This window comes from Panthera pardus, unplaced genomic scaffold, assembly GCF_024362965.1.
Source record: "Panthera pardus isolate Hobbes unplaced genomic scaffold, ASM2436296v1 HiC_scaffold_2, whole genome shotgun sequence".
Classification (NCBI taxonomy): Eukaryota; Metazoa; Chordata; class Mammalia; order Carnivora; family Felidae; genus Panthera; species Panthera pardus.
Window position 1 is genome coordinate 19,628,457 of NW_026526765.1, and position 25,819 is coordinate 19,654,275.

The 25,819-nt window shown below is 34.3% G+C and overlaps 1 protein-coding gene across 3 annotated transcripts in view; it reads right to left on the minus strand.

Annotated features, from left to right (window-relative positions):
- Window positions 1–25,819, minus strand: part of LOC109267758 (cadherin-10) — a 179,327-nt gene that overhangs the window by 42,132 nt on the left and 111,376 nt on the right. For all 3 annotated transcript variants that reach the window (XR_008423673.1, XM_053906905.1, XM_019450741.2), the window contains exons 6-7: window positions 5,149–5,336; window positions 3,174–3,427 (exon numbers count right to left, since the gene is read on the minus strand). Coding sequence is in view for 2 of the 3 variants with exons in the window: in XM_053906905.1 (XP_053762880.1) it covers window positions 3,174–3,427; window positions 5,149–5,336 (442 nt within the window). In the remaining variant the exon portion in view is untranslated. The remainder of the gene's footprint in view (window positions 1–3,173; window positions 3,428–5,148; window positions 5,337–25,819) is intronic.

The window sequence follows — 25,819 nt, forward strand, 5'->3', positions numbered from 1 at the left end:
ATCTGGAAAAATCATGAATTCTGTCTCAAGTTGACAAAGTTCTTTTACTCTAAAAGACTCAACATACCTTCCATACAAAAGTGCCTATACTACCCATCTCTGCCACTTACCACGTTGTATTTGGAATTCCCTGCAACATCAGCATGTGAGTTACATCTCAAACAGGAAATCAAAGATGACAAAATCAAGCATTGTTCTTGACAGAGTAGACACTCAATGAATATTATTTCTCTTACTGAATCTTCCTCCCTAACAGACTGAGAACTCCTTGAGAAATATGTTCATATCTGATACGGGGATCCACAAGTATTTGTTAAATGAGAAAAAGAACAACTGATTTCTTTGACGTTCTGGCAAATAAGTTTTCTTATTTCTGTAGAAATATGCCGTGAAGTTGCAATATGTAGATCAAAATTAAGCATTATTGTCCATGTCATATAATTTTATGTGTGTTTCATCTTACTTCTTATAATTTGGTTTTAAAAATGATTAAAAATTTAGGAATTATGTAAGATTATGTTAAAGATACAGAGAGATCCTGGTCCTTTTTCAAACATGACATAATTATATTTTCTGATTCTCTATTGGCAAATTTTGTGTGCTAATTTTCATTTTATTTTTTAAAATCATTTCCAGAACATTTAAGTAAAGCCCTTTGATTATTATATTAACATCTACACTATATGACATAAACAATTTAAAATGTCCCCAGTCCTATCTATTCCATAAATACATTGCATTAGTAAAACTATTATATTTCTGATTACACATATATATTTTTATTTTTATTTATTTATTTATTTTTTAATTTTTTTTTAACGTTTATTTATTTTTGAGACAGAGAGAGACAGAGCATGAACGGGGGAGGGTCAGAGAGAGGGAGACACAGAATCTGAATCAGGCTCCAGGCTCTGAGCTGTCAGCACAGAGCCTCATGCGGGGCTCGAACTCACGGACCGCGAGATCATGACCTGAGCCGAAGTCGGACGCTTAACCGACTGAGCCACCCAGGCACCCCACACATATATATTTTTAAACTAAATGGTCTATCAAGATTAATATCTCAAAATATTAAGTTGAATTTTCTATATCAAGTTAGCATTGATTCAATTATACAACAACCTTTATGACATAGACTTTGTCATTAATAAGCAATAACATCATTAATTGTATTGCAATGATTGACATAAATGGAGTCGTTTCTTAGACTTGCATTCTGATTATATATTTTATTTTTGTTTCAAAAATCCACGGACATATTTTGACATATAATAACCATCAATCTATAAGAGGATGCAAAATCTATTTCATTGTCTGGATAATATTTTACATTGCCACTTAACACCCCTGGATTTAAATTGAATTCTCCTTAGACATAATATATTTCTTTTGAAAAGGCCACTTTGAAACCAGGAACATAGAACACAGCCTGTTAAAGTCAATGAAGAGCTAGGCCAAGAAAATGCTTGGACAGTATTTAATAGGTAAAATTAAGTATGTATATTGGCTATATAAAGCCTTCAAAGTTAAAAATATCCAAGAATGGATCCATTTCAATGAAGACAAATGGATTGGGGAAGAGGCAATTATGGGGGATTCATGCTGGCAGATGAGAGCTGTACATGATTGCCATGTATGTGATTTGTGATGCTGTATGTGAATAGAAGAAAATATTCTGGTAATTTGAAACCACATGGATGGATCTAGAGAGTATAATGTTAAGTGAAGTAAGTCAGTCAGAGAAAGACAAATACCATATGATTTCACTCATGTGTAATTTAAGAGACAAAAGAAATGAACAAAGGGAAAAAAAAGGAAAGAGAGAGAGAAAAACCAAAAAACTAGAGAACAGATGGTCACCAGAGGGGAGTTGGTGGGGGGAGTGGGTGACGGGTGAAATAGGTGAAAGGGATTAAGAGTACACTTATCTTGATGAGAACTGAGTAAGGTATGGGAGTGTTGAATCACTATATTGTACACCTGAAACTAATATAACACCGTATTTTAGCTACACTAGAATTAAAAAAAAAAAAACATGAAAATAAAACAAAAATATTTAGATAAAGTTATGTAAATCAAGCACTAATATATATATGTATAAATATACACATATTATATATGTTATATATATGAAGACATATTATATATATATATATACATATATATATATAATATATTATTTCAAGTTCCTTACTATATATATTATATATAATATGTCTTCACTTGAAGGTATGGCAGAACCTGTAGCAGTTTTAAGTTTGAGTTGAGTTAGAGGCACATGGCATACAAGATTTTTTTCTATTCTGCTGTTGTATACTTTGGAATCAAAGAAGAGTGTGCTTGGAAATTGTGTAATCATCATTTAAACTCTTACTTGACTAGTCCATGTGGAGCAAGGGGGAGGCACAATTAACCTATTGAGAATTAGGGAAAAGAGTGAAATACAAAACACATGATATACTAATGGTTTAAAATGGCCATTTTGTTGGTAAATATTATATATAGATATCCGTATTTCTTTTTAAAATGATAGAACAAAATCAATAACAACTTTGAGTCTTTCTCATTTGTATGTGTTTATCATATTTCATGTGTTTTTGGGCTGCCATAAGAAAGCAAAGCAAAAATAAAAAGTGAAATTAAATTACTCTGATCTTTCTGGAATGCTCTATTTTCTTTACAAATATTTTTTGAAACAGCCAAAACAAAAACAAACAAAAACCTTCCCTTCTTTGATGGTAGGAGTACATGGGAGTTTGTAACATTGTTGGAATCATATTCTTTTTAACTGTTACAACTCTCAACGTCTCATATCATTTAATAACTGAAAGCACAAAGTGATTCAGTTACATTGTAATAGCACAGCTGACACAGTGTCCTTTATCTGTACTGGGATCAGAAGAACAAATACCTTAAAAGATACAGGCAGATGATACAAGCTAGGTTTTAGGCTAAAAGGCATGATTTGAAGTGGAGAAAATTATAAAGCTGTGCACTCCATGCCCCAAAACATTCAGAGACAATTTACTTTAAACACTTGTGCTCCTCAGATTGATGTACAACTTACAGACAGACTCATATATTTCAGTGCATTAAATGCTATAAATAGAATTTCTTACTCTCTACATTTATTTCAATTCCCCTTCTTTCATCGGCAACATGGGCATAATTACCTAATGGGGCTAGAAGCGGAATCTGGGTCCCTTGCCATTACAGTACCAATGATCGTGCCCACTTCGATATCCTCATGAACTTCAAACAGGTAGGAGGATCTGCTAAAAACAGGAGGTTCATCCACATCTTCTACGGAGATTTTCACAATCGTTGTATCTTTAAATGGTCCCAGGTAATAAAAACGTGGGTCCACATGGGTATTTTCTGCTTCAACCTTCAGTGTGTAAAGTCTTCGGCTCTCGTAGTCAAGTGGCTGTGTAAGTAAATCATCAAATTAGAATGAGGGAAATTGGATTATATGTTCCTTTCAAGTTACAGTGTGATTTTCAAAGCCTGGTTGAATTTTGTCAAGTTGTTTATTAACTGAAAATAATTAAAAGTAATAAAAGGAATAATATACCTTTACATATCAGATAAGGTTCGATTATTACTTTTTATGCATTCAATGTGTAATACTTCAGAACATAGGAAAATTAGATTTTAAATATTGGAAATATTGAAAAGAACATTAAAACCTATGTTATAATGTGGTGACTCATTACAAAAAATGGGCTGAGGGGCGCCATGTGGCTCGGTCGGCTGGGCGTCCAACTTCAGCTCAGGTCATGATCTCACAATCCGTGAGTTTGAGCCTTGCCTCAGGCTCTGTACTGATAGCTCAGAGCCTAGAGCTTGCTTCAGATTCTGTGTCTCCCTCTCTCTGCCCCTCCACCACTCAAGCTCTGTCTCTGTCTCTCTCAAAAATAAATAAACATTAAATTTTTTTTTAAATGGCTGGTAGATTGTGTCTGTGTTCATGTGTGCATGTGTGTGCATTACTGTTAAATGTCTGCAAGTAAAAAATTTAGTTCTTTTTACATGTATGTCATGATATTTCCATTCAGTTTAATGGGCTCATGATACTACATAAACCTTATGTAATTTTGAAGACTAATACAAAATTTTCAATAGTTTTATGAAACATTGAAGATCAGGAAGAGAGAAAAATTCTGATAGCAAATTAGTAATTAGGTTATATTATGCATAAACAAAAAAAAACTGACTTAAATATTGATGTAGTTTAACTGTAACGAGTATGAAATCAAGCTCTTCCCTTCTTACCCCTCCAAAAGGTATGTTTTGTAAACAGAAAAAAGACATTGTGGTTTGAGATTCCTTCAACCTTCCTGTTTTTATCTGATAAGCAGTAAATTCTATTTGCATTATTATTACTTGCCAGTCATGAAAAACAACAAAGAAGCTGCTTCCTCCTTTCCTGGTCACTGTCCATTTAAAAACATTTCGTTGTGTACCTTGGCCTTTGCAACAGAATCTCTGGATAGTTTTGATTCCTCAATTCTTCAGTGGTTACTTAATGAAATAGAGTTTTCAGGACATTTCACTGGGATCTGTCACAGGGCCTTAATTTTTTTCTTATAATGATCATACTGACGCTACAATGAAAAACCTAGTTACCTTTAAACTGAATCACTGAGCATATGTTAGCAGAAAAGTTTAATTTATGTAGCAGAAGGGAAAATGTGAACAATTAAATTATCTTTGAAAATATGCTGTGTCTTTTTTATTAGCAGCTCTAATTATTGCTTCATACATCTGGATAGACGGCATGCTACTTTCTGTGCCTCCAACTGTGATGATATGTTGCCATTATTAGCTATTAACTGCTTTTTCTAAAAGAAAACAATGTTATTATGGGGGGCTTTTATTAACATGGCTCAAAAATACAGTCATACATATATTAATTTGCCTTTTAAAGTTTGTAAAAACTCAGGTCTCACGTTTCAGTCAACAAGAGCATTTGGTCAAAACGCCCAAGGAGATCTTTGGCTCTTGTCTCTCATGTTTGTGCATGATATAAATTACACTTGGCCACGAGAGTGGCATCTCTTCATGGACAACGCATGAGCGGATGGCACATAACGAAAGCCTTATTTGCTAAATGGGAAGATGCTTATTTATAGTGATTATGGGCACCTTTTTCACTGTTATAATGCCTTCCTGTGTGTCCTTCTCAGTTATGATGTCAAACATATCAGTCCCGTCACCATCAATAATTCGGTATTCTACTTCTGCATTTTTCCCAGTGTCTGCATCAGTTGCTTTTACACTTCCAATGGCTGTGCCAACTGGCGAGGACTCAAGAACTCGAAGGTGGATGGTGTCTGGAAAAAAAAAAAAAGAAATATGTATATATATATATATATATATATATATATATGAAAGAGATTTTTCATTATAAGTCTTAAACTCTACATCATATGTTAACTGATTAAAAAGTTGAAGACACATAGTATGGATTAAGGTCTAGGAATGGAAAAAGAGGAATTTAGGGGGCTTGTGTCTATGCATATAACAAACAGTGAGTACTATCCTTTAATCATGTTAAGAACTCCGTTTTAAAAATAAGCACATTGTCTTTTTTTGCATTTGCACAGATAACTAGAGATCAGCTTTGAGTGCAGATACGTACCTGTGTGTGTTTATAAAATCACAACAAGTCTCAGAATACACAGTGAATATTTATATTTAATTGTTTCCCCTTGGTTTTATTTAGTTAACTAACCTTAGTTTCTTTCAGCTGAAGGACAGAACATTACAAAATTCCATGAAATCAGCTTTAGTGGGGAGGAATCCTATCTCTAGAAATTTGTGACAGGAGAAACAAAGAATAGTCTGTGGCCCTTCACAGTGTCAATGTGAAATACTCAATTCTGACAAATTCCCTCTATTCCAGAGCAAAACAAGAATTTATCTAAGCCTCTGGTGCATCTAGATGTGGTTCCAGTGGGAACAATTTCCACTGCTGATGAGATTTATGTGCATAAACATAAATCTCATAAATTTATGATCATAAATTATATATTACTGACAGACTAATTGACCGGAAGCCCTCTTCGGATTATAGCACCTTCATGCTCATAAACCTTAAGTAATTCTCCTTCATGTATATAATAAAGCCCAGGCCTCTCAGCCAGTCATGCTCTTACCTGAGTATATTCTTTCCCAGTGTATTTTTCCTTTAGACACTTGTATGAAAGTTTTGCACCAAATTGGACTTTACAAAGTTTTCTTCTCAAAAGTTAATGTCCTACATCTCTCTCTCCGTTTTTCACATGCTATCTCCTTCACATAAATTCTTCCCCCACTACTCTCTTCTAATCACAATGCAATTTATCAAATCTGAGAAAATGGCACTGTTACAGTGTTACAGTGAGTGTTTGGGGGCTGTGCTCCTCAAAATTCATATATTGAAGCCTGAACCCCCCATTCAGTACCATAGAATGTGACTGTATTAAGGAGACAGGGTCTTTAAAGAGGTAGTTAAGGCTAAATGGGATCATTAGGGTGGGCTCTAATCCCATATGGCTGGTGTCCTTCCAAGAAGAGGAGATCTGGTCACAGGCACAGAGCGGAGACCATGTGAAGACACAGAGAAGACAGCCATCTAGAAGCCAAGCAGAGGCCTCAGAAGAAACCAACCCTGCTGATCTTTAACCTCAATCTTGGACTTTCAGCTTCCAAATCTGTGAGAAAACAAATTTCTGTTGTTTAAGCCACCCAATCTATGGTGCCTTATTACGGCAGCCCTAACACAGGGACCTCTATCTGCTCCGTTTGGGAAGTCATTTCCCAGGACTCTGCTTCTGCCACTCCCCAGTGAGTTTCAGCCTGTTCTTTTTTTATATTTTGTAGTTTTTAATTTTTCTTTTACATTTTTCTCTGCATCTATTTTTGGTAACACTATTGAAAGCAACTCTCAACTCATTCCTTGGCTACTGTCCTTCTGGCACTCTTTACCTTTGCTGTTTCTTCTCAAATTTCCTGTCCCTGAGTATTCAGATGGCCCTCACTCACTTCCTTCGGATGATTGCTCAACTGTGACTCCCTCAGAAGCTTTCACCAATAACCTTATTGAAAATAGCCTTATCGGAAACACTACACCCAATCATTCTTCATAGTACTTGCAACAGCTAATCATTGTATCATTTACTTATTTATTTTTATGTACCATGAAGACGTAATGCGAAACAGGGACTTTGTATTTTTCCACCACTATTTTCTCACGCTCTTTCTTTGAATGCAGTGGCCACTATATACTTATTTGTGTATTAGATAAATGAGAAACTTCCTAACTTGTCTACAAGCTCCTTTACTTGACTAAATTCAATAAAATCTCAGATGCTATTATACACTGTAGTCATGTTATCCTTTTGAAAACAATAATGTTCTTTTGTGTGTGTTTCAAGCTTTTATTTATGAAAACAATAACCCTATTGATAATTACTCAGAGCTTCAAAATTCTTTGATTGGTCCCATTGAACTTATAAAACATACATAAGCTGGCTCTCCATAAATTTGCTTCTCTGTCTTGTCATCCTTTCTCTTAATTAATACTCTCCACAGCACTGGTCTCTTTCAGGTTTAGACTTATCCAGTATGCTTCTCTTACTTCGATTTTCCACACAACTCTTTGCCAGGAAACCTCTAACTGTTCTTTTGAAAAATATCTATTTCACAATCTTTCTATCACAGAACATCACTGACTCTAATCTATTTACTGCTACAACTTCCTTTAAAATATTAAATTTTATAGAAGCAGCATCTCAGTAAGTTGATTTATTACACTGTAGCAGAAGCAGCTTTTCTAAAACACAAAAATAATATCACTGTTCTACTGAAAGCACTTATTATTGACATTAGGATATTTTTTTAAATTTCATCATTTAGTTTATAATGTCTTTAAAAGCCACTTGCTGTTAAAATCTTCGGTATCGTGATTATCTATTCTCAGATCTACAGTATATGTGAAGTGTAGCCACATTAATGCTGTTTTCAATTAATGATCAGTTAACCAGACCAAGAATAGGGAATACATGGAATATTTTACAAAATAAATAAAAATAATATGAATGACTTGATTGATATGTATGTGAAACCTGCACATACCATCTAGAGAATACAGATTTTTTTAAGCTGGCATGAAGCACTGAATGCCAATTGATCAAGAATTAAATTATTAGACATGTTTGAATAAATTTTAATAAATCTGTATCAATTAAATTATCTGACCATCCTATAATTAAGACAGAAGTTCATACAAAAAAAGAAAACTCCCAAATACTCACATTCTTGAAAATTTAAAAGAAAATTGAAAACAATTCCTATGTAACTGATGGTTCAAATAAGATACAAATATAGAGACCTAAAAATAATTGAAAAATCAGTGAAAAGAAATTGAAACATGGTACAGAGAAAATGATTCTACTTAGAGAAGGTAATTTTTTTTATGTTTATTTATTTATTTTGAATGAGAGAGAGTGTGTGCAGGGGAGGGGCAGAGAGAGAAGGAGAGTGAGAATCCCAAGCAGGCTCCACACTCAGGGCAGAGTCAGACATGGTTCAGTCTTATGAATCATGAGATCTTGACCTGAGCCGAAATCAAATGGTGGACACTTAACTGACTGAGCCACCCAGGTGCCCCTAGAGAAGGTAATTTAGAACTCTGTGTGTTTTAATACAAAGAAAGACAATATGAAATTAATGAGCTAAGCATTAAACATAAGAACTTAGAAAAGAAAGACATAATAGCCATCAAAGAAAAATAAGGTAATAATAAGGTCATCAAAGAAAAATAAGGTAATAAGGCCATCAAAGAAAAAGCCATCAAAGAAAAATAAGGTAATAAGGTTAAGATAAAAACAGGAAGTAATATCATTGAAAACTAGTGTAGAAAAAAGAGAATAAAATTGCCCAAAGTTAGTTGTTTTAAAAGATCCGCGAAATAAATGTATAAGGCAAAATGGTTCATGAAAAGAGGAGATAGGGCAAAAAGTATTAAGAATTATTTTAAAGAAATGCAACTACAGATAATGTAGTGATTTAGAAATTTAGAGAATATTATGAACACTTACATGTCAATAAAATTAAATATTTAGGTAAATTCCTAAAGATAATTAAAAATGTACAAAAGCTACTAAAGAGAAAATAAAATATGATTTAAAATATGATTTAATATATGATATAATATTTAAAATGATCTATCCTCCTAAATACTAACAGCTCAAATATTTTTTTTATTCTTTTTTAAAATATTTTTCTAATTGTTTTTAATTTATTTTGAAAGAGGGGAGTGAGAGGGACAGAGAGAGGGACAGAGAGAATACCACACAGGCTCTACACTGTCAGCATAGAACCTGACGTGGGGCTTGATCTCACAAATCATGATATCATGACCTAAGCCGAAATCAAGAGTCAGATGCTCAACTGACTGAGCCACCCAGGTGCCCCAACAGGTCAAATATTTTTAAGGAACATTCACAAAACAGAAAATTCTTTATTTTCTGTTCTTATGTAAAGTCTTTTGGAGAAAAGAAAAATGAGGATTCTTTCGCAACTCATTATAAGAACAATATAACCCTGATACTAACACCAGATAAGAGTCCAATGGTTATACAGTGTGGGTTAAAAGTCAAGATCCACCACACCTAGTCATATAATGTTTAGCAAGTTCATTTTTAATGTTTAATTCACCATCATTTACATTAAGTTTAGTTTTTGAGAAATGTTATTTTAATCACTTTACTATTAACTAACTCCAGACTTTGGATTTCACCAGCTTTTCTATTAAAGTCTTTGCAGAGATCCTACTTTGCATTTAGTGGTCATGTTTTCTTACTCTCTCCAATCCGTGAGTGTCAGTCTTTCCTTGTCTTTGCGACCTTGACACTTTAAAAAACTGGTTACTCCGTAAAATGTCTTCCAATCTCGGTCTGTCTTATATTTTTTCGTGATTTCATTGAGGTTTTGCATAGTTGTTAACAGAACACAGAAGTGATCTGTTCTCATCATAGCATATAAAAGGAGGCAAGCGATGTCAATATGTCTTGATCCCTTGGTTAAGAAGGTATTTCTAACAGTCTCCTCCATTACTAATCAGTAATTTTTAAAACAATTAATGCATGTTTTGGGAGATATACTTAAAGATTATGCAAATATTCTGTTTCTCCTCAAAAATCTGCCCACTAATTTTAACATTGATGAGTGATCTTACCTGTAATACTTACTACTGTTATTTTCTTATTCATTTATTTGATTGTTTGCTTTTGAGAGAGAGAGAGAGAGAGAGAGAGCAGAGGAGGGGCAGAGGGAGAGGGAGAGAGAATCTTAAGCAGGCTCCATGCCCAGTGCAGAGCCCAAGATGGGACTCTATCTCACAACCATGAACTCATGACCTGAGCTAAAATCAAGAGTCAGACCCTTAACCGTCAGAGCCACCCAAGCGCCCCAATACTGTGATTTTCTAATGGTGATTTTCTATTTTCTTCATTATTTCCATATTTATTATTTGGAATTCTTCTGAAAGGAAAAGCTGCTCTTTCTCCCCATGTATTTCTGTTATTGTCTATTTTTATCAGCATAGACTCCAGGACACGTATTTTATAGTATGCATTATAATCCAATAATATCCTAGGTATTCTTTTGCACCAATTCTTACAGGTTTCATCAGTGGGTGCTCCTTTAGGTTGTTCATGATGACTTTCAACATGCCTCTGCCACCTTTTAAAAATGTTTTACTTATTTAAGTAATCTCTACACCCAACATGGGGCTTGAACTCACGTCCCCAAGATCAAGCATTGCATGTTCTACTGACTGAGCCAGCCAGGTGCCTGCACTATTATTATTATTTTTTTTGAGTGCTTCCTTAATTTCTGGCATCACAAAATGTTACAGGTTCATCTTATGTTTCCCTGACCAAGCCTTAAATGAGCCATGTCTCAAAGTAACTCCTAATTTCTTTTACTTTAAAAAAAAAAAAATTAATGTTTACTCATTTTTGAGAGAGAGAAAGATAGAGCATGAGTGGGGGAGGGACCGAGAGAGAGGAAGACACAGAATCAGAAGCAAGGTCCAGGGTCCCAGCTGTCAGCACTGAGCCGGATGTGGGGCTTGAACTCACAAGCTGTGCGATCATGACCTGAGCTGAAGTTGGAGCTCAATCAACTGAGCCACCCAGGCGCCTCAGTCCTAGTTTCTTTAATGGAGATAGAACCATAATTTTAAATATAATGAGGTATTCAAAACTTATAATAAATGAAATAACTCTTATTTCATAATGTGTAAATGTGTCACAAAAGCCAGGAGAAAAGGAACTACTTGCCTTTAAAATAAGAAATCTAATTATACCTTTGATAAAAAGATATACATAACAGGAATTTATTGTTTTTTTAACTTGTTAACTGATATTTTTTTTTAAATTTTTTTTAATGTTTTATTTCTTCTTGAGAGAGGGAGAGAGAGAGAGAGTCAGAGCATGAGCAAGGGAGGGGAAGACAGACAGCGGGACAAAGAATCAGAAACACGCTCCAGGCTCTGAGCTGTCAGCACAGAGCCCAACGTGGGGCTCGAACCCACAAGCAGTGAGATCATGACCTAAGCTGAAGTCAGACGCTCAACCGACTGAGCCACCCAGGCGCCCCTGATATTTGTTTTAAAAATAAAATATCTGTATCCTTCAAAATGAATTTAGAGTGCTCTAAGTTTATAATATTAGTGTTTTTAAAGTTTTTAAAGCCTAAAAGAAAATCCTGTGCTATAACAGAATAAAAATATTTCATAGAAACACCATAATATTAAAACTGATTACACAAATTGTTATGTATAAATTCACACTTATAAACTAATTGTACGTTTTTATTTTAATCATTGTCTCTGAAAAGGCGTAGAATTTTATTCCACTAGCATGAAACACAACCCTAATGCCCAAACACTGGTCACAAGTGTTTTCCATAATATAAACTAAATTTTCTTGGAGATTTGTCACAGGAATGGAAAGTGAGATCAGGAATTCTTCAGACTGAAATTAAGTGAGATATCAAAGATTAATGGGATCATAGAAAAACACAAAAATCAACTTATTTCTACTGTCCATCATTTTGAAAACGTGATCATTGATAATACAATAATAATTTAGTTGAATGAAAGACATTAAAACAGGCTTCTGGCAATGAAGCTAGATAATTCAGTTTAACTGGAAAACAATATTTGTGGATCATAAATTGAGATAGAAATATACACTTGAAGGTATTAAAAAAGGACAAGCACCAAGTTGACAGAAAATGAGAACCTACAAAAGTAAGTAGAAAACTGAAATCCCCTTTTGGCCTGAGGATATTTACCATCTCTACAAAATTGAGCATTATTTTTATAGCCTCTTCAAGCAAGAAGGACATCTAGCAAACTCCACGTAATCCACAGATGGGTTATGCAACAACAAATTGTCTCCACAATTAACTAGGATTAGTGTTTTGCAGGAAAAAGTGACCTAAAAACAAACCACCTTTGACAACATTTTACATTCCTAGTGTGGGTTCATAAGATCCTGAAGAACTATATTTTTTACAGACATAAGCAGTTTTAACCGCTAGAAGAGAAAGATGACACTGTAGCATCCATCAACATAAAGGTAAAGGATTACAAGTCAGTCTACAGTTACTCCAGGGAAAATCTGTGTATGGATAAGAAAACCACTGAAATTATGCTACCTGGGGGGATCCTTCTTCTTCACTGCCTCTTGCCATACCTTTCTTTTTCAAGGGCTTTTTACAAGAGCGAGAGACATTACCAGCCCTGGAAAGATATATTATGGCTGAATAAAAATACAGTTGTAAATATTTGACTCATAAAGTCACAAAAGAAGGAAAATGATGGAGTAAGGTGCCACAAGATATAGAACAACATATCAAATGCCTGGTGAGATAGAAACACACATACATATAAGTACATACGTATATAAATACATATACGTGTGTATATATATCCATATGTATTTGTATGTACTTATATGCATATACATTCTTAGGAAACAAATAGTTCTTTAATATTTTAGTGGAATATATTGTCAACAATCTTTATAAATAAGCTTTTGAAATTTCCTAATGAAGGTTAATTCAGCTCTGTCAGAGTATTACAGGTATCTCTGCCTTATGACTTCTTTGAATTAACATCGTAAGTTTCCTCCCCTTTTCCTTCATGTTTCAGAATAATTATTCAACTACAAAATACTAAGGCATATCTATATATTAACCAAATTATTTTATTGCCAAAGACAGCTTTAAGTTACATGGGAGGGAGATTACACAGAGATGTGGTTATTTCCAATTTTCAACTTTATCCTGTAAAGGTCCCTCTTCAATTTCCTTTCCATATGCAAAAACTTTAGTTAAAAATTCTGAGACAGTGTCTTTTTGGTTATCTGCAACAATCTTCAGCTCACACACACACACACACACACACTACACACACAAGTTGTTTCTAAAACTTTAATTTACAAGTAAATGTAGGCCAATATTTTAGCAATCTTTAGCAAGGGAAAGATTTCTAAAATAGGACAAACGATTAACAATGCATAAGATAAAAGGTTGATGAATCAATCTATGCTCTAATTAATAACTTCTCTAAATAACAGACAATATAGAGAAAGTGAAACATGTTACAAATAAAGAGAAGAGAATAATTTCACTTTGAAAAACATAGTATGTCTAAAATCCATAAGAAAAGACACATAAGCTACCAGAAAAATTGGTCAAGAATATGAATGGTGAACAGTTTACAGTAGAGGAAACAAGAAAGGTAAATAAACAGAAATATGTTGGATTTTAATCAAGCAAATGCAAATTAAGGCCATGATGTGATACCATTTTATACCTACTAAATTGACAAAAATTAAATCTGACAAAACCAAGTATTCAAAGTATGTGGTGTAATGGGAACTATTACGCAGAGCTGATGGGTGTTAATTTTGGCACCATGGTTTTGGGAAATGTACTAATTAGCTAGGGCTGCTTTAACAAAGTGTCAAAACCACAGAAATTTGCTTACAGTTCTGGAGCCTAGAAGTCTGAGATCTAAATATCTGGCAGGGCCATGCTTTTCCTGATCACTGTACGGGAGAATCCTTCTTTTCCTCTTCTAGCTTCTGGGCCTTGCCCAAAATCCTTTGTGTTCCTTGACTTGTAAGGACATCATTCCAGCTACATGGACATCTTCTCCCTGGGTGTTCACCTTGTCTTCCCTTTGTGAATGTTTGTCTCTGTGTCCAAATTGCCCCTTATTATAAGGACACCAGTCATATTGGATTAAAGCCCTAACCCTAAAAGACCTCCTTGTAACTTGATTACCTCTGTAAAGACCCTATTTTTACATAAGGTCATATTCTGACATACTGAGGTTTAACACTTAAAAATATATGTTTTAGAGGACACAATTCAACCCATAACAGGAAACACGTGGGAATATATAATGCAAACTTAAATGGTAGCATAAACAAAGCCCAGCAAGGCATATGAGAATAGTTGCAGAAATGTCATATAGAAACACTATTTGTAAAATGAAAAAAAAAAAAAGGAAAAAAAAGGAAGAGAACCCAAATGTCAAACAGCATGAGAATAATAAACTTGTTACATAATATGCATGCAAACAAAATTCAAAAGTGAAAACCGTGAGCTATAGTTATGTGAAAAAAATATATATGAATCTTAAATACATAATAATAAATGGAAATAGGAATGTATCAGAAAATTATATACAGTGTGATATTATTGTTATAAGCTATAAACAATAAAAATCAATAATATATTTTTATGGATATGTAAATGCTCTATGTATACTTATAAATTATCTATATATGTATATATGAATATAAATATTAAATAACAAAATTTGAGGATCATGCATATAAATGAAAACTATTTTTAAAGTCCTTGTAATGATTCAAAGTGGTACTACTTATATTCTCTTGTAGTTATTATAACATACATGAAAATTTGAAGCAAACAAGCAAACTCATATACACAACAAAGCATCACTTAAAACTGTTGGTACTGGGGACCTGGGTGGCTCAGTGGGTTAAGTGACCGACTTTGTCTTAGGTCCTAATATCACTGTGGGTTCGAGCCCTGCATCAGGCTCTGTGCTGACAGCTGAGTCTGAAGCCTGCTTCAGATTCTGTGTCTCCTTCTCTCTCGCTGCCCCTCCCCTGCTCATGCTCTGTCTCTCTCGCTCTCAAAAATTTCAAAAAAGTTAAAAAAAAATAAGTGTTGGTAGTTAGGATTCAATAACATGTCTCACAAAGTTCAAATATATATTTGAGATTTATATATTATATAGTGTATACATTATACATTATTATAATCATATATTATGTGTAATATATTTATATATTATTTCATATCATATATATTTGGGATTCATATATTATATATTATCTATAACAATATAATACATAATATATGCTATATATTATATAAATATTAATTATATATTATTGTATTTATGCGATATTAATATAAAATTACTTATAAATTAATATAAATATATAATATACAATAACAATAATACATATAACAATACAAGGAAACATGAGTATCCCAGGAAAACAAAACACTGATATAAAAAATTCCAAAAGCAAATAAAAATGAAACAAATAGAACCTTGGAGCTAGATCAACAAAAGAGTGTGGAGCCATCACATAAAAATATTTTAAAATATATTCAATATGCTTTAAGAAGTAAAAGTGGTCATAAAAATCTCACCAGAAAATAACTATAAAAAGTGCCCGGGCATTTTTGATAAAGAGCCAAATACAGTAGATATTTACAATATAATAGTTGAAGTTAAAAAATAATGGATGGGTTAAACTGAAGATTATGATTATCCAATGTGGGAATTTGAGGGCTAGAGGATAAATGGAAGGAAGTATATGCAATTGAAAACTCATATGCAACTGTGTGGTTGAAAAAAAAAAAAAAAAAGACATGGATTAAAATGTCAATGGACCTTTCAAGGTAGCCCCTGATCCTAGCAAAATATTGAACAATGTCATCAAAATTTGATGATGAAATTATTTTCAACCCAGCCAGCATATTAATCAAATGTGATAACCCAATAAAGATAGTTTTAGACTCAGCAAATTTCTCTCCCTTTGGGCTTTTTGAAAGAACCTATGAAGAATGTATTCCAGGAAAATAAGGTGCTAAATCAAGATATGGGAATACATGAGATGTAGACAGTTTTCTATCCAAAGTACGGAAGTAAAAAAGGAAAGTCTGGGATAGCAGGATTTCCTGAGCTGTAGAGATTAGCCAGCCCATGCTGGGAGGGGAATAAGAGGGCTTTAGGTGTGCAACCCCGAACGCTGCCAAAATGAAGCTAAGTGCTATGGGGCTGCTCGCGAACGAGTTTTGAGCAGCTGTACACGGAGCACGTGAAAAGCTCAAAGCTGTAATATCTTGGAAAAATACAACTTTGGTAAAGAGGATCGCTCATATTCAATAGCTGAAATTATTGCATGGGAAATAAAATATCTGGCTTTGTCTTAGAAACATTTGAGAGCCAGAATATGCTCTGTTAAATATTTTGGCCCAGGGGCGCCTGGGTGCTCAGTCAAGCGTCTGACTCGGTTTTTGGCTCAGGTCATGATCTCACAGTTTATGAGTTCGAACCCCATGACAGTGCGGAACTTGCTTGGGGTATTCTCTCTCTCCATCTCTCTCTGCCCTTCCCCCACCTGCTGTGTCTAAATAAATAAATAAAAATTTTTAAAAAGGTGGCACAATGGTCAACATTTTACATAGTTCATAGCATAGTATTTTGATAAGCTCCTTTTGAAACTTGCAGGTTTTTTTTTTTAGACAATTAAAAAAATACATATATATATATATATATATATATGTAGTGATTCTGGGAAAATGCTGTTGGGATAGAAAGACAGAGAGAGATTGGCAATAGTGGATAAAGTAAACCTAATCACATTACTTAAATTTGCTAAGATAATGGATAGTGCAATGGGGAAAAACTGATATAATTACATCTAGGGGAGAATGGATTGAGATGTTACTGCGTTCCATTTTCACTAATCATGAAAGGAAGTCAAAGGTGAGATATAAAAATATTTCAACAAACAATAAGATACTGCTTAAAGAATTGTAGCTTAACCTAGATGAACTGAAAAAGTTACAGTTTGAAGTTGTTTTCTGTGAGGATTAGAGCTACAGGTGAGGAAGGATGGAAGAGGTGGCTTATTTTCCTTTTTAAAAAAATATATAAACTTAATACTTCGATGCAAAATATTTTTTAAAACCTTAAGTAGAAAATTTTCTTGATGATATTAGGGATTATCAGGTTCTGGTAAAAGGTTTCCTAATCATGGGTCTTCTTTTAACAGACAGACAGAACAAAAGAATAAAACATTTTATTGTTTCATTAATTTTACTGTCACACAGATTTCACTGAATATTGCCTCTGGAAATCTGTTCTCCCACTTTTTATTTTTAGCTTGGACATTTTTGAGATTGGTTGTATTTTTAGGCACATGCTTAGATTCTGAAAATCTGCCTGCTTTAAACTTGTCATTATAGTTCTGGTCAAGAATCCAAAATTATTTATCACTTCATTTTATTTTTTGGTTGGTGAAGGGACTATCTCCATTGCAAAATTTATTTCCTTTTGAGGAGAGTAAACATTAATTTTCAGTACCTTCTGAGACTTAAACAGGAAGTGACCATGTTCCATTGGTTCATATTATAATAAGACTAAATTAGTATGTATATCTCAGTTCTATTCCACAGTAGTTTGTTGTAAGGGACATACACACACACACACACAACACAAACACATATAGTAGGTGAGTTGGGAATATGTGTGTACATACAGACACATACATATACTTATTTACCCCTGAAATGTTAATAAAAGTATGTTCAAGGTGTCTCATACTTTCCAGAAAAGCCACAATTAAGATGGAACCCATTCATCAAAATAGTATAGATTTAGCTCTCTATTAAATAATTCAAATAGTATGATATATACACACATACAATATACGCAGTCATGATTGTTTTTAATTCTATGGCAGCTCTAGTAATTAATTTGTTCAAGAACTAGTTATTCAGTGCCCAACATATACAATTTGACAATACTTTCTCTGGAATTATGTTTATGTGCAGAAACTTATTTAGGGAGAAGATTCACTGGGTCTATTTCAAAGTTAATAGACTGCATTTCTATATTTTAAACGTGTGAAAGAACTACTCATTCCTATTTTATAATTCCTTTCCAAGAGTATTCTGCTGAACACAAGTATCCTAGTTTGTCAAACAAACTGAAATTATTTTCATTAGGAGTCTGCAAGGGTGTTTATCACGTAGGGGTTGGGAGCAAGAGAGACATCGGAAGGAGGCAGATTGTTACGCGTCCGTTGACAAAAGCACAGTAGCTCCTATCACCCATCTAACATTTCATTTTTCCTTAAAGACATCTATTTGCATGCTCCTTATTTTTACTCTTACAGTTGATGGAGCTTTAATTACGTGGTACGCTTTCCTATCAATTCCAATTTATAGTTGTTTTAAACTCATTCCCAGGTGTCAGATTGAATCACTTGCTTCTCTTTTAATGTTTAGGGCAGATAAATGTTTCTTCCTGGAGTATGTTCTTAGTTTGGTTATCGACTTAAGCACAAAGGCATGAATGCAAGGGGAAATTGCCATTTGTGTCTCATATATGGAAAGTCGTGGTTAGAAGTACAAATCTAAAAGATAATATTGCAGAGACTTTGTAAGGACTGGGCAAAAGGTATGGGAAGTGCACTTGGAGACCATTATTGACAACCTCACATCACATCTGAATTTTCATTACTAAAGATTTCACCCAATTTTGATGTATTTCTGATTTTATAAGATTCAGATTAAACATTCCAGGTCACTGTTTTACCAAAATTTTGATCAATAGGACCTTTGCACTTGAATATTAAAAACGCTGCAGATTTGTGTACTAGAATTAGAAACAATTGACAGCTCAATGTAGGAGACTCTGGAGGAAAGACATAAGATAAGCCAAGTAAGAGATGTGACAAGATGACATCCTCAGAAACAACAAAAGAGATGCCAGAACACCAGTGGGACGGCAGCAAGGGCAAACTCAGGTTTTGAGCTTGGCAGGAAATAGTTGCAGTTTTGTTTTGTTGATAAAAAACAGTAAGGCTCAAAGAGATAGAATTTGTCTTTTTTCTTTGTTCCCTGCCCTTGTTGCTATTCACATTTACGTAAGAACTCTCAGCATTTCTAACACTGTGATGAAAAAAAGAAAAAAAGCACCACATATATGTATCAACAAAATAATTTAACATTAGTTTAATTTTTTTTATTTGCTTTGTGTGTAATCTTATTGTAACATCTCTACGCTGCATAATAATCTCAAACACTTGCTTTAAGAAAAACGACACAATTATGCACGTTTATAAACCATTCCATTGTATAATGTTTAAAAGATGTTTTTTAATGAGCTTAACAGGAAGAAATTAAAAACGAGATAAAGCTCCTTGGAGAAAACTGCACAGTGGTTAAGGAAATTATGCAACGCTAAATGGGCATTTAGGAGAAAGGAGAGGAGAGATGAAAGTCACACCAGAGACTGACAAAGGAATGAGGCTCTGGAACTGAAGACTGTCACCAGAGGAAAGACAGAAACCTAAATTTGTGAGCACTGGAGACGTGATCACCAGCTTAGCTTTGGGCATTGAAGTTAAATTAGAGCAAAACAAGATGCTGCATGATGTCTTAGTTTCCTGTTCATTGAGGAAAGTTACAGGACAAAGCTTTAAGAAAAGCTGCCCATTGATTCCCGGGGACTTGGAAATCCATCTGGATACGTATCTTTGAGATCATCTCCGAGGTTTGGCATCAATGCAATGCACACAATTGCAATGTATAGAAACAAAATTATACATAGGACATGGAGAAGTTAAGATAACCTTAAACTAGTCATTCATAAGCATATTAACATTGTATTAGGTGGCCCCTATGTTTGCAATGTGTCCCTGAATAGGCATACTAGAACCTCTGTAACAGCCAAACATTTACACAGCTAGTTTGTATCTAAGTATTTATATCTATACTCATCCGGGGGTATTATTCAACTTTGCTCTGAAGGATACAAAGGAACTTTGAATCCCATTTTTTCAAAATGCCAAATGGTTTAGTCGAAGGCAACTCTCCGTGGAATAACTGGGGAGTTTCAAGTGGATTTCTGTATAATTTCCATGCACACTACTCCTCTGAGGAATTTATATCTTTCATCAGATTTGCAGTATTGTGCATTTCCCCAGTTATGTCCCTCTAAACATTTAGCCTGGCTGAGATCATACATGTCTGTTTTCACTTATATGTCATGTGTGTACCTCGGATCAACATATTTTTTCACTACTCCTAGATATCTGAAACTCAATTCAAAATCTTCAAATCAAGCTGAAATCCCTGTCTCTCTCTTCAAACAATGTCTTCTGGTAAAAAGCTATAAAACAGCTTTTTCTTTTGCTCTCTCCTTTCTCCTTCAAAACTTTTGTCGACATGATGACCAAGTCCATTGGATCACCCACTTAAATGTGTCTCAAATTCCTCCTCTCCTCAGCATTGGTCCAGACTCTCATCAACTGTTGCTCTTGTGATCCAAGCAGTGTGCTTCATTGCTGCCAGAATAATTAGCATAATTATTCCTTTGCATAATCTATATGGCATTTTAGTTTTATATCCATCCCTTTCCCTGATGTTAACAATGCCCATACATTTTCCTTCTTGTCTCATAATCTCTGCTGCAAACCCTGAGGTCCAGCCATACCAAACAGAACTCATTTCCTTTGTTTTCCTACCTGGAGAACTCTTATATAATTTTCTCTTTCCTGATCCACTTACATCTGAAGAGTTTATCATTTGATGTTTTAGACTTCAATTGGTAATTATAGTATGGATGTTATTGCACCATTCTCCAATTATAGGTGGGTATGGAACATGCATGTCAACATACATATGTGTGTGCATACATATATGAGTATGTATACTTATAACTACACATCCGTACATACACATAACCTATATCTATGTGCAAAAACAAGCAAGAAAAGAAGTAAAGAAGACATGGGGTGTGAGATAAACTATAAAGTGTGTGTGTGTGTGCGTGAGAGAGAGAGAGAGAGAGGACACAGGAAAGGGAAAGTTTGTGTCTATACCCTTCAAAATACAAACCATTTGTGGATGTATCCTGTATCTTGTATCTCTCTTTATTAATTTATTATTATTTACTAGCATAGTTCCTGCCCACACTGTATGACTTCATTCAACATTTTATAAATCAAGGAATGCTTTTACAACACCATTTCTTTGTAATTATTATAAACTGTAGACATTGGAACCATAGGGAAGAATCCTACAAATATTTTGGTGGTCACAGTAAAAATCATAGTTATCTCTAACCAATAAAAATTATAGAACAGTTCTAAGGAATATAAAGGTATTTTTTTCCCTAGACAATGGAAAAGGGAAAAAGAGATATTTTAAATTTCATTCCTTCTTTCTCAGGCTAAAGCATCTTCCTTGGGACATACCTGACTGTTGCTCTAGTTGAAATGTGCTCTAGTTGAAATGTGCTTGATAATTTTAAAATATGCAGATCAGCCTGAGGCCTACATTACCTTAGAATCCCCAGTAGAGAAGAGGTTGACTCTATTTACAAAGGAAAAATCAGCACTTATTAAATCAAATCTCTCTTGTACCAGGCAGGGATTACGGTAGTCTCACAGCTCACTGAATATACAGGTCTTAAATCCCTACGTATATCATAGAGACATTTCCTTGAAAGACCTTGTCTGATGCAAACCTGTTTATTTATCTGTCCAAGGAGTATAAGGATCCCACCAAAAAAACAAAACAAAACAAAACAAAACAGCCACTCATGTTTGGTCCCTGGGAATTGCAAAAGCACCAACCTATAAAGGTTTCATTTCCCTATTTGTAGCAAATGCATAGACATTTCAAGAATTTAGTATACCTTATCTAAAGTTATCTGTATAATCTACATACAAGTAGTGAATTATGGAATTAATGAAAAGCAAAATGATCCAGGGAAGATAAAGAAGAGAGTCTTTCATGTACCAATTTCTTTCTTGGTGTAGTGGTTAGAAGTGTAGATTTTTGAGCCAAAGAACCTTGATCCCCAATCTGACTTTAATTTATTTCCCAGTTATAGAACTTTGTACAAGTAACTTAAGTTTACACATATCTGTTTTTTTAACTAATAAAAAGGAGGAGGCAATTATGTTATAATGTTATATAGATATTGTGAAGACTTAATGAGTTTTTTTTTGTATTTTATAGTTCTCAGTACATGCTATAACACTGTGCTTATTACTATTATTTTTATACTGCTTTTTTGAAATTTAGGCAAACTGGATAACCCATATTTATGTAATTTAATGGGCTAACTAAAGTCAGTCAGTGTCCAATCTAGGTCATTTAGATAAAATACATAAATATACATATGATATCTTTTTAGGGCTCTGAGTGATTCTAGAATTGTTTGCTATTATTTCTCAATTGGCTATAGTTGTGTATAATCTTTAGATACAATTTGAGAGAATATAAAGAGATGGTATTAAAACATTCAGAAAATTAGAGTCTTATTAAGTTTATTTGTACACTGAAAGTGTCTTATTACCTATTATTTATCTTAATAAAAAACTTTCCTATAAGGGAGAAATTCTGTGTCAATTTTCAGAACTAACAACCCAATGAACTGATTTTTGTTACTGTCCTTAATAATTCATGGCAAAAAAATATAGTGAACAAATATAAATTCACTCTTTTGAGTGTACTTGGGATAGATCTGGAAACTGACATAATAAACATCATATCAAATTCTCATAGATTTGATCATTATCTACACACATAATGCCCTAAAACTTAAGAGAATGAAGAATAAATACAAATAAAACTATCACCCAATTTGTTTGCATTTTATAAATTTTTCCCCTTCATAGAATTTCAGCTCATTCAACATTGCATAAATGTACTAGTTACTGGTTCCTGACTCCCACTTGTCCACCTAAGCTTGGTGCAAACATGTCTGTGACTCAATGTTAAGTAGACTAGAGGCATGGTTCCATGAGAGCTGGTTTTCTCAGGAGCTCACACCTACAGTTAGGAGATGCGAAAATAATCTACTCTCTCTGTCTTTTGTTGTCTGTGATAGGATGTGTGGGAAAGCAGCTAAATGTGAATAAAGAGCTGTGGTCTTGAGCTGTGCCCTAGACTTGTCTCATTTGTGGTTTGGAGTTTTTGCCAGGGTTTCAGAGGTTTAGCTGCCTTCCTTCTTCTTGAGTTCTAGTGAACTACTGTCCCATTCAAGAACTAGATCCAAGTCCCCAGCACCAGCTGGCTGGCTGAGACCCTAACCATCTGCATAAGTGCTTTTGTAAATGCTTTTTCCCTAATCCTGAACCTACTTTCTAGATGTTTATTTTGTTTTGTTTTATTTTTGTTTTTAATGGATTTGAGAGTCTTATGATATAACATTCTCTGCTATATCAAGGCAAAGACACTGGGTTCTGCAGATCAGATATTTCTTAATCATTTACTCTGGTCAGGATGAAAATCAGTTATTATAACATTTTCCCAGAGATTTTTTTTTAAAGTCATTGGACATAAATCTTATTGTCCCAGTTGATTTTTCCAAATCCCACAGAGATCAAGTTGCTGTAATTTAATATTTTTAATAGACCTTTTCCATGGAGTCTATTTTGTTTTTCTTATTTTAGGGAAAGAAAAAAGGATACGGAATGAAAAAGACTAAAGTATTCAAGCAGGATACCAGGAGCTTAGATTTTAGGTGAGGAAGTGTTATATGTTCTGGGTTAGCACAATGAAACAGCACCATACAAGGACCACTGAGCATCTGACTGGTTGGAGAGCAGAAAAACAGGCTCTGGAGTCCTCATTCATGAAAGTATTCATTCGTTTGTATGAGGTACGCACATTCATTTTGTTCTGGCCACTGAGGTTACAGGTCTCTCCAGGCTTAAGGCACTTCTATTTAATCTTTGGTTGGCCACAAAGAACAGCAGCACAACATCAGAGACAGGAAAGGAATGAGATCAGAAACATTAGATACACTCATGAAGAAAGAAAAGGGAAGAGGAGGAAATTGAGTTTTATCAAGAACTTATTATATATTGCAGTTACTATTGAAGACATTTTACATATGTGACTGTATTTATTTATTTATTTTTATCATTTTTTAAATTATTTACTTTTATTTTAGAGACAGAGATTGAGAGCATGAGCAGGGGAGAGGAGTAGAGGGAGGGGAAGAGAGAGAAGCACGCTCCATGCTCAGCACAGAGCCCGACATGGGGCTCGATCCCATGACCCTGGGATCGTGACCTTGGCCTAAATCAAGAGTCAGATGCTCAACTGACTGAGCCACCTGTGGGCCCCTGACCTTATTTATTAACTGTTAACCCTCTAAGTATTGTATATGTAAGACCTATGATTAGGGAAGCTAAATTGTCTAATTGTATGCATTTTCAGTTCCTAAAATTACTCAGGTCTCCTTAGAAAAGCCTCCCCTACTCATCCTCCCTAAAATAGCACCCCTGCCATTATCTAGCCCCTTACCTGCTTCATGTTCTTCACAACACTTACCACACAACCAGACATCACATTATGTTCCTGTAGCTATCACTTTATTGTCTGCATCTTCAACTAGGAGCTCAGGTCCTTTGTTGGCCATTGTGGCCTAATTCCCACTTTGTGACTGGGCCATAGGAGACTTTAAGAAATTACCTACTAAACCACACTTAATTCAAGATTTCTTTCTGACTACTATATTGTTTGTCTATTTTATTTTCTTATTCATCTTACTTCTTAAAGTACAGGCATTATTTTTTCAGTCTTCTTCCTGTTCTTCTTTTATTCCTCAACTTAATATCCTCCAGCTTCTTACAAAATAATTTCAATGAAAACCAATTGGGAAAGATCATCTGCAATTACTCCCATTATGTAAATTCCAATAGCTGCTATCCAGTGCTGATTTAATTGGACTTTTTGGAAGTAATTGTCACTTTTGTCCTTTCCATTGTTATTCTGTTTTGTTTTGGCATTATCAAGTTACAAAAACATATAAAAATAGAAGCTACAGAAAAGCAAACATTAAAAGCATCTATTATTTCAGGGGTGCCTGGGTGGCTCAGTCAGTTAATCGTCCAACTTTGGCTCAGGTCATGATCTCACAGTTGGTGAGTTCGAGCCCCACGCTGGGCTCTGTGCTGACAGCTCGAAGCCTGGAGCCTGCTTTGGATTCTGTGTCTCCCTCTCTCTCTCTGCCCCTACCCCACTCACACTCTGTCTGTCTGTCTGTCTCTCTCTCTCTCTCAAAAATAAATAAACATCAAAAATATATATTTAAAAAAAAGCATCTATCATTTTTATCACCAAAGAATCTTCATCACCACTTTGAAGCATGCCCTTTATCATTTGTTTTTCCTGCACAGAATATGCCCTTTCATAAATTAGATTTTGCTAATTCCCAGCTTTGTGAACTCTTCATCTTTTTCTATCTTTATGACATACAGTAGTTTTAAGAAAAGACTTAGATCAAGAGATAAATTCCCCCAAAAAGCTTCCACGGTAAATGATGTACTCATACCTTCACCCCTCCCCCCAATTTGGATAAGTGCTACTATTCTGTATGCCCCTTGCATTCTGTGCATAGTTCCTTCATTACACATGATTTCCTATTGAAATATTCTCTCTATTGCTA